Source organism: Staurois parvus, unplaced genomic scaffold, assembly GCF_062004578.1.
Source record: "Staurois parvus isolate SC_StPar_1 unplaced genomic scaffold, SC_StPar_1.0 ptg001262l, whole genome shotgun sequence".
Taxonomy (NCBI): domain Eukaryota; kingdom Metazoa; phylum Chordata; class Amphibia; order Anura; family Ranidae; genus Staurois; species Staurois parvus.
Window position 1 is genome coordinate 72,561 of NW_028319058.1, and position 9,167 is coordinate 81,727.

Consider the following 9,167-nt stretch of genomic DNA (forward strand, 5'->3'; position numbering starts at 1 on the left):
TGTCCACATAGGAGTTCTGGGGGCTCCTGTCCACCATTATAGTGGTGACTTGTCTGCTCCTCACATTACCTCCACCCACTGGATTGCTTTTCTCTCCTCCATGTGTTCCTGCTAACATGGATGTCCCTGACCCCTCTGTGTGTTTGCCGTCTACATGGAGATTCCTCCTCCCCTCTGTGTGTTCTCTCCATCAATGAAGTCACCCTGCTGGCCTTTGTCTTCTTGCACTCATGAAGTGACTATACTTGCTCTGTGGATTCCCTACCCCATTGAGTGTCCCAATGTCCTTTTATATGTTCCCACACCCATGGAGTGTCATTGCTCCTCTCTATGTGTTCCCATTCTAATGAGGTGTTCTTCCTCTTCCTCCCCTTTATATATTTCTACCCCAATAGCGTGCACGTTCCCTTGTATGTGTTTCCACCTCCTTGAAGTGTATCTCCTTCCCTCTATGTGTTCCCACCCCATTGGAGCATCCCTCCTCCTCCTATCTGTGTTCCCACCCAGTAGAGTGTCCCCACTCCCTTCTATGTGTTCCCACCCAATGGGTGTTCCTCCTCCACGCTACATGTTTCCACCCCTATAGTTTGCCCGTTCCCTTCTGTGTGTTCCTACCCCTATAGAGTGTATCTCCTTCCCTTTATGCATCCTTACTCCCCTCTACGTGTTCCCACCCCATGGAGTGTCCTTCCTTACTTCTGTGTTTCCACCACTATATGGTGTCCCCACCCACCTTTTTATGCCCCCACCATGAGGTGTTCCTGTCCACCTTTGTGTGCCCCCACCATGAGGTGTTCCTACCCACCTTTGTGTGACCCAACCACGAGGTGTCGACACCCACCTTTGTATGCCCCCCCACCCAAGGTGTTCCTGTCCATTTTTGTGTGCCCTCACCACGAGGTGTTCCTACCTGCCTTTGTGTTCTCTCACCACATGGTGTTCCTGTCCATCTTTGTGTTCCCCTGCCATAAGGTTTTCTTGCCCACTTTTGTGTGCGCCCACCATGAGGTGTTCCTGTCCACCTTTGTGTGCCCTCACCATGAGGTGTTCCTGTCCACCTTTGTGTGCCCTCACCATGAGGTGTTCCTGTCCACGTTTGTGTACCCCCACCATGATGTGTTCCTGTCCACCTTTGTGTGCCCCCACCACGATGTGTTCCTGTCCACCTTTGTGTGCCCTCACCATGAGGTGTTCCTGTCCACGTTTGTGTACCCCCACCATGATGTGTTCCTGTCCACCTTTGTGTGCCCCCACCACGATGTGTTCCTGTCCACCTTTGTGTGCCCTCACCATGAGGTGTTCCTGTCCACGTTTGTGTACCTCCACCATGATGTGTTCCTGTCCACCTTTGTGTGCCCCCACCACGATGTGTTCCTGTCCACCTTTGTGTGCCCTCACCATGAGGTGTTCCTGTCCACCTTTGTGTGCCTCCACCACGATGTGTTCCTGTCCACCTTTGTGTGCCTCCACCACGATGTGTTCCTGTTCACCTTTGTGTGCCCTCACCACGATGTGTTCCTGTCCACCTTTGTGTGCCCTCACCACGATGTGTTCCTGTCCACCTTTGTGTGCCCTCATGAGGTGTTCCTGTTCACCTTTGTGTGCCCTCACCATGAGGTGTTCCTGTCCACCTTTGTGTACCCTCACCACGATGTGTTCCTGTCCACCTTTGTGTGCCCTCACCACGATGTGTTCCTGTCCACCTTTGTGTGCCCCCATGAGGTGTTCCTGTCCACCTTTGTGTGCCCCCATGAGGTGTTCCTGTCCACCTTTGTGTGCCCCCATGAGGTGTTCCTGTCCACCTTTGTGTGCCCCCATGAGGTGTTCCTGTCCACCTTTGTGTGCCCCCATGAGGTGTTCCTGTCCACCTTTGTGTGCCCCCATGAGGTGTTCCTGTCCACATTTGTGTATTCCATCAGCTTTGTTACATTCTCCATACATAACACAAATCGGGATCCTGATGTGTGTTGTCCCATTGTGTGTCTCTTGTAGGTCAATAATCTGGGTCAGCGCAGTCTTCCCCTCACCGTTATCTTCTTCCTCCCGGTGCGGCTGGGGGAGGTCTCAGTCTGGGAGAAGATCAACATCAGCAGTTCTGAGGTAACACACCCCATGTGGCTATGACCTGATGTCCTCTACTGTGTCCTTCATGCTGAACCTGCCCTGAAATCAGGCTGGGCGCAGACCACACCCGTGTAAATATCTGTTCTCAACCTTCCTTTCATTCATTTTTATTATTAAAGATAATTTCCAGCATCGTTTGTTCCGCTCACTTTCCTCAGAAGGTTTAGAACACAAACCACGGAGATGGTATAATGGTGGAACACTCGGGGCCCAATCTCTTCGCTCCCTGATTGAGCCGGGAACAGGAAATGTAGCCAAGTGGCTGCTTGTGGGCCCACAGCTCAGTATGGATGGGGCATCAGCCTCGTGGCTGCACAGAGCATTCTCCGTGAACATGGCCTGATGTCCCTTCCCAGAGGTCTGAGAACGTCATAGGAGGATATCATAGACTTTCTGCTTTCACCATCTCACCGTCTCCTCTCACATCTTCCACCCCAGATGGAGATCACCCGATGTACCATGAAGGGAGCAACAGAAGGAGCCAAGAACTTCGGGGAACTCCTAAACAAGAGTCCTGTTTTCGTAAGTGTCCATGTTCCCATCAACCAACCCGCATGACTTTTATTGACCCACCACTTCACAACTGTCCACTATACCCTTTATATGGGCACTTTGGTTGCCAGCGGTTTAGACATTAATGGCTGTGTGTGTGGCTGGCCAAGCATGTCTCCAGACCTAAACCCTACTGAGCATCTGTGGGGCCTCCTCAGACGGAAGGTGGAGGAGCGCAAGGTCTCTAATATCCACCAGCTCCGTGATGACGTCATGGAGGAGTGGAAGACGGAAGGTGGAGGAGTGCAAGGTCTCTAACATCCACCAGCTCCGTGATGACGTCATGGAGGAGTGGAAGACGGAAGGTGGAGGAGCGCAAGGTCTCTAATATCCACCAGCTCCGTGATGACGTCATGGAGGAGTGGAAGACGGAAGGTGGAGGAGCGCAAGGTCTCTAACATCCACCAGCTCCGTGATGACGTCATGGAGGAGTGGAAGACGGAAGGTGGAGGAGCGCAAGGTCTCTAACACCCACCAGCTCCGTGATGACGTCATGGAGGAGTGGAAGACGGAAGGTGGAGGAGCGCAAGGTCTCTAACACCCACCAGCTCCGTGATGATGTCATGGAGGAGTGGAAGACGGAAGGTGGAGGAGCGCAAGGTCTCTAACATCCACCAGCTCCGTGATGATGTCATGGAGGAGTGGAAGAGGTCTCCAGTGGCAACCTGTGAAGCTCTGGTGAACTCCATGCCCAAAAGGGTGAAGGCAGTGCTGGAAAATAATGGCGGCCACACAAAATATTGACACTTTGGGCCCAATTTGGACCTTGTCACTTAGGGGGGGACTCACTTCTGGGAGATATATATATATACATTGTATACAGTCCGGGGGAGGGGGGGACTCACTTCTGGGAGATACTATATATATATATATATACATTGTATACAGTCCGGGGGAGGGGGGACTCACTTCTGGGGGGGTTCAGGATCTCTCTGTATATAGTGACATGGGGGGTTCCCGGGTTCTCTTCTCAGAATTGCTCGGTTGGTTGGTGTGTCAGAGCGGAGTGTCAGATCCGGGAGATGGAGGCTCAGAGTTCACTGATCTTCACTGTCAAAGGATCTGCAACTAAAGACTGGACCACACAGGTAGGTACACTGTCCACACACACAGGTAGGTACACTGTCCACACACAGGTAGGTACACTGTCCACACACACAGGTAGGTACACTGTCCACACACAGGTAGGTACACTGTCCACACACAGGTAGGTACACTGTCCACACACAGGTAGGTACACTGTCCACACACAGGTAGGTACACTGTCCACACACAGGTAGGTACACTGTCCACACACAGGTAGGTACACTGTCCACACACAGGTAGGTACACTGTCTACACGCACAGGTAGGTACACTGTCCACTGAGAGAGGTATGCTGTGCATACAGGTCGGTACAATCCATTCACAAAAGCAAATGGTCTCTGCACACAGCACACAGGTAAGTACACAGCACACAGGTAAGTACACAGCACACAGGTATATACACCTTCTTCCTTCTATTTCAGATAGAGCAGAAGAAAATCTCCCTACAGAGCTGTGCAGAGATTGTATACGACACCCGGACCTTCCATCAGAGCCAACACTTCACCCGATCCCAGGTACCGTCCATCCATCCCTCCATCCATCCCTCCATCCCTCCATCCATCCCTCCATCCATCTATCCCTCTATCCATCCCTCCATCCATCCATCCCTCGATCCCTCCATCCATCCGTCCATCCATCCGTCCATCTATCACTCCATCTATCACTCCATCCATCCATCCCTCCATCCATCCATCCCTCCATCCATCCATCCCTCCATCCATCCATCCCTCCATCCATCTATCCCTCCATCCCTCCATCCATCTATCCCTCCATCCCTCCATCCATCCATCCCTCCATCCATCTATCCCTCCATCCCTCCATCCATCTATCCCTCCATCCCTCCATCCATCTATCCCTCCATCCATCCGTCCATCCATCCATCCGTCCATCCATCCATCCATCCATCCATCCATCCATCTGACCATCTATCACTCCATCCATCCATCCATCCATCCATCCATCTATCCATCTATCCCTCCATCCATCTATCCCTCCCTCCCTCCATCCATCCATCCATCCATCCATCCATCTATCCCTTCATCCCTCCATCTATCCATCCATCCATCCCTCCATCCATCCATCTATCCATCTATCCCACCATCCATCCAACCATCCATCCATCCATCTATCCCTCCATCCATCCATCCCTCCATCCATCCATCCCTCCATCCCTCCATCCATCTATCTATCCCTCCATCTATCCATCCATCCATCCCTCCATCCATCCCTCCATCCATCTATCCATCTATCACTCTATTCATCTATCCCTCCATCCATCTATCCTTCCAGCCATCCATCCATCTATCCCTCCATCCATCTATCCATCCATCCATCCATCCATCCATCCATCCATCCATCTATCCCTCCATCCATCCATCCATCCATCCATCCATCTATCCCTTCATCCCTCCATCTATCCCTCCATCCCTCTATCCATCCATCTATCCATCTATCCCACCATCCATCCATCCCTCCATCCATCTATCCCTCCATCCATCCATCCCTCCATCCATCCATCCCTCCATCCCTCCATCCATCCATCCATCCCTCCATCCCTCCATCCATCTATCTATCCCTCCATCTATCCATCCATCCATCCCTCCATCCATCTATCCCTCCATCCATCTATCCTTCCAGCCATTCATCCATCTATCCCTCCATCCCTCCATCTATCCAGCCATCCATCTATCCCTCCATCCCTCCATCCATCCATCCATCCCTCCATCTATCCCTCCATCCATCTATCCCTCCATCCATCCATTCATCTATCCCTCCATCCATCTATCCATCCATCCATCCATCCATCCATCCATCTATCCCTCCATCCATCCACCCATCCCTCCATCCATCCCTCCATCCATCCCTCCATCCATCCATCCATCTATCCCTCCATCCATCCCTCCATCCATCTATCCCTCCATCCATCTATCCCTCCATCCATCTATCCCTCCATCCATCCATCCATCCCTCCATCCATCTATCCCTCCGTCCCTCCATCCATCCATCCATCTACCCCTCCGTCCCTCTATGCGTCCGTCCATGCATCCCTCCATCCATCCATCCCTCCATCCATCCCTCCATCCATCCATCCCTCCATCCATCCATCCATCCCTCCATCCATCCCTCCATCCAGTCATGACTGGGTCTCTTTCGGGGATTTGCGCTCGGTATGCTCAGTGCTGCGTCTCTAATCTCTGCTATCTCCCGCAGGCTCAGACGGTGCTGGAAATTCCCACCAAGTACAACTTTGTCCCCATTATAATCGGGAGCAGTGTGGGGGGGCTGGTGCTGCTGGCCCTGACAACGGCCGGATTGTACAAGGTGAGCATTGCCCCGGGGAGCCCCCACAGGACAACCAGGCGGAGGAGTGCCCGGCATTGGCTGTGTGGGTGATGGATGGTGTCAGAGATGTATGTGAGGGGTTCGGTGTCAGGAATGGGCTGAGATTTGGACGGCGGCAGAAATCGTTCCCTCCAGTCATATCATTTCTCCAGAGGAACCGGGAAAAATCTTCCAGCATGCTGGAGAATCTCTCACGTCTGTCGGCTGTAAGTAGATTTGTAACGAAAGTGTGGCAAATCGGGATCAACGGGAATTCAGAGAAACTCCTTCAACCCGTCCTGGACCATTTCTTCTGCCAAAAATTAGCCCCCCCATTGTCTGTGAGCATGACGTTAGATATTGAATACCCCAAAAATACTAACACTGACCCCACCACTGACCCCACCACCGACCCCACCACCGACCGCATCACTGACCCCATCACTGACTCCATCACTGACCCAACCACTGACCCCACCACTGACCCCACCACCGACCGCATCACTGACCCCATCACTGACTCCATCACTGACCCAACCACTGACCCCACCACTGACCCCACCACTGACCCCATCACTTACCCCACCACTGACCCCATCACTGACCCAACCACTGACCCAACCACCGACCCCACCACTGACCCCACCACTGACCCCATCACTTACCCCACCACTGACCCCATCACTGACCCCAACACTGGCCCTAACCCTAACCCCAACACTGGCCCTAACCCTAACCCCAACACTGATCCTAGTGCTAACTCCAATACTGACCCTAATCCTAACCCCAACACTGGCCCTAGTGCTAACCCCAACACTAGCCCTAGTGCTAACCCCAACACTGACCCTAATCCTAACCCCAACACTGACCCTAATCCTAACCCCAACACTGACCCTAATCCTAACCTCAACACTGACCCTAATCCTAACCCCACCACTGACCCTAATCCTAACCCCAACACTGACCCTAATCCTAACCCCAACACTGACCCTAATCCTAACCTCAACACTGACCCTAATCCTTACCCCACCACTGACCCTAATCCTAACCCCAACACTGACCCTAATCCTAACCCCAACACTGACCCTAATCCTAACCCCAACACTGACCCTAATCCTAATCCCAACACTGGCCCTAGTGCTAACCCCAACACTGGCCCTAGTGCTAACCCCAACACTGACCCTAATCCTAACCCCAACACTGACCCTAGTGCTAACCCCAACACTGACCCTAATCCTAACCCCAACACTGACCCTAATCCTAACCCCAACACTGACCTTAATCCTAACCCCAACACTGACCCTAGTGCTAACCCCAATACTGACCCTAGTGCTAACCCTAACCCCAACACTGACCCTAATCCTAACCCCAACACTGACCCTAGTGCTAACCCCAACACTGACCCTAGTGCTAACCCCAACACTGACCCTAATCCTAACCCCAACACTGACCCTAATCCTAACCCCAACACTGACCCTAATCCTAACCCCAACACTGACCCTACTGCTAACCCCAACCTTATCCCTAGTGCTAACCCCAACACTGGCCCTAGTGCTAACCCCAACACTGGCCCTAGTGCTAACCCCAACACTGGCCCTACTGCTAACCCCAACACTGACCCTAATCCTAACCCCAACACTGACCCTAATCCTAACCCCAACACTGACCCTAGTGCTAACCCCAACACTGGCCCTAGTGCTAACCCTAACACTGACCCTAATCCTAACCCCAACACTGACCCTAATCCTAACCCCAACACTGACCCTAATCCTAACCCCAACACTGACCCTAATCCTAACCCCAACACTGATCCTAGTGCTAACCCCAATACTGACCCTAATCCTAACCCCAACACTGATCCTAGTGCTAACCCCAACACTGACCCTAATCCTAATCCTAACCCCAACACTGACCCTAATCCTAACCCCAACACTGACCCTAATCCTAACCCCAACACTGACCCTAATCCTAATCCTAACCCCAACACTGACCCTAATCCTAACCCCAACACTGACTCCAATGATAATGCTGCAAGAGAAGTGGCCCTGTGGAGATCCGGCTCTTCCATACTCCATACACAGAAATATGGGAATTAGATCCCTCTCCCATCCCCTCCCCCATGGTCAGAGTAGCGGAGATCAATGGTGATCTGCAGAAACCGACGTCATCCTGGTCAGATAAATGAGAGAAGAGTTGTGATTGGTCGGTGTGTGCGCTGTCACTATGACACCATATATGGACATGTGATGGTTGTAGAATGGCGTCCCCAGTGCGGTTCTATTTGGATAATGATGGTTCGATCTTCACCGCCATGTTGTTTTCTGTCCCTCCAGCTCGGCTTTTTCAAGCGTCAGTATAAGAACATGATGGAGGATCCAACAGGAGGGCAGGGGGTAAATGACGAGGTGCCCCTGGGGCCCCAAGACATTGGAGACACAAACTGAGGAGAGCGCCGCGGCGGACTGCGCTGTGGGCGGGGTTTCACTGTAATGCTTTGTTACCTGTTAATGAGCCAACTGTTCCTTCACTCTGCTGATTGGTCAGTGCTTTCTGGGGGGGGCGGAGTCCTCCCTCATCATCTGCCCATCTATCACACCGTCCAATGAAGAGAGCCAACATAGAAATGTGATGGATGACGACAAAACATATCCAATTCGATAAACCGGTCTCCAGTCCTGGAAATACAGAACTCAGCCGCACTCCATACGATGGTGGGAGGAACATAACGGAAGGTTCCTCCCCCAGACACAAATCAGCAAATGGAAATCCTCAGCACAGAAATGTTATACTCCTCCCTCCTGCACAACGACAATTGGATGGCAGTGATGGCCGCCGTGTGCGCCATAATGTTCAGTAATTGTATGTCCTCCTTGTGCCAGAGCGGGGAAGAGGGAGCGAGAGATCGAGGAAGAGGGAGCGAGAGATCGAGGAAGAGGGAGCGAGGGATCGGGGAAGAGAGAGCAATGAATCGGGGAAGAGGGAGCGAGGGATCGGGGAAGAGGGAGCGAGAGATCGAGGAAGAGGGAGCGAGAGATCGAGGAAGAGGGAGCGAGGGATCGGGGAAGAGGGAGCGAGGGATCGGGG

General features: G+C 52.5%; 1 protein-coding gene across 1 annotated transcript in view; it reads left to right on the top strand.

Moving 5' to 3' along the window:
- Positions 1-8,860, top strand: part of LOC149437732 (integrin alpha-M-like) — a 61,258-nt gene extending 52,398 nt beyond the window's left edge. The window contains exons 25-30 of the mRNA XM_089660674.1: positions 1,993-2,100; positions 2,563-2,646; positions 3,651-3,764; positions 4,184-4,276; positions 5,973-6,083; positions 8,417-8,860. Of these exons, the coding sequence (XP_089516800.1) occupies positions 1,993-2,100; positions 2,563-2,646; positions 3,651-3,764; positions 4,184-4,276; positions 5,973-6,083; positions 8,417-8,527 (621 nt within the window). The 3' untranslated portion in view covers positions 8,528-8,860. The remainder of the gene's footprint in view (positions 1-1,992; positions 2,101-2,562; positions 2,647-3,650; positions 3,765-4,183; positions 4,277-5,972; positions 6,084-8,416) is intronic.
- The last annotated feature ends 307 nt before the right edge of the window (positions 8,861-9,167 follow it).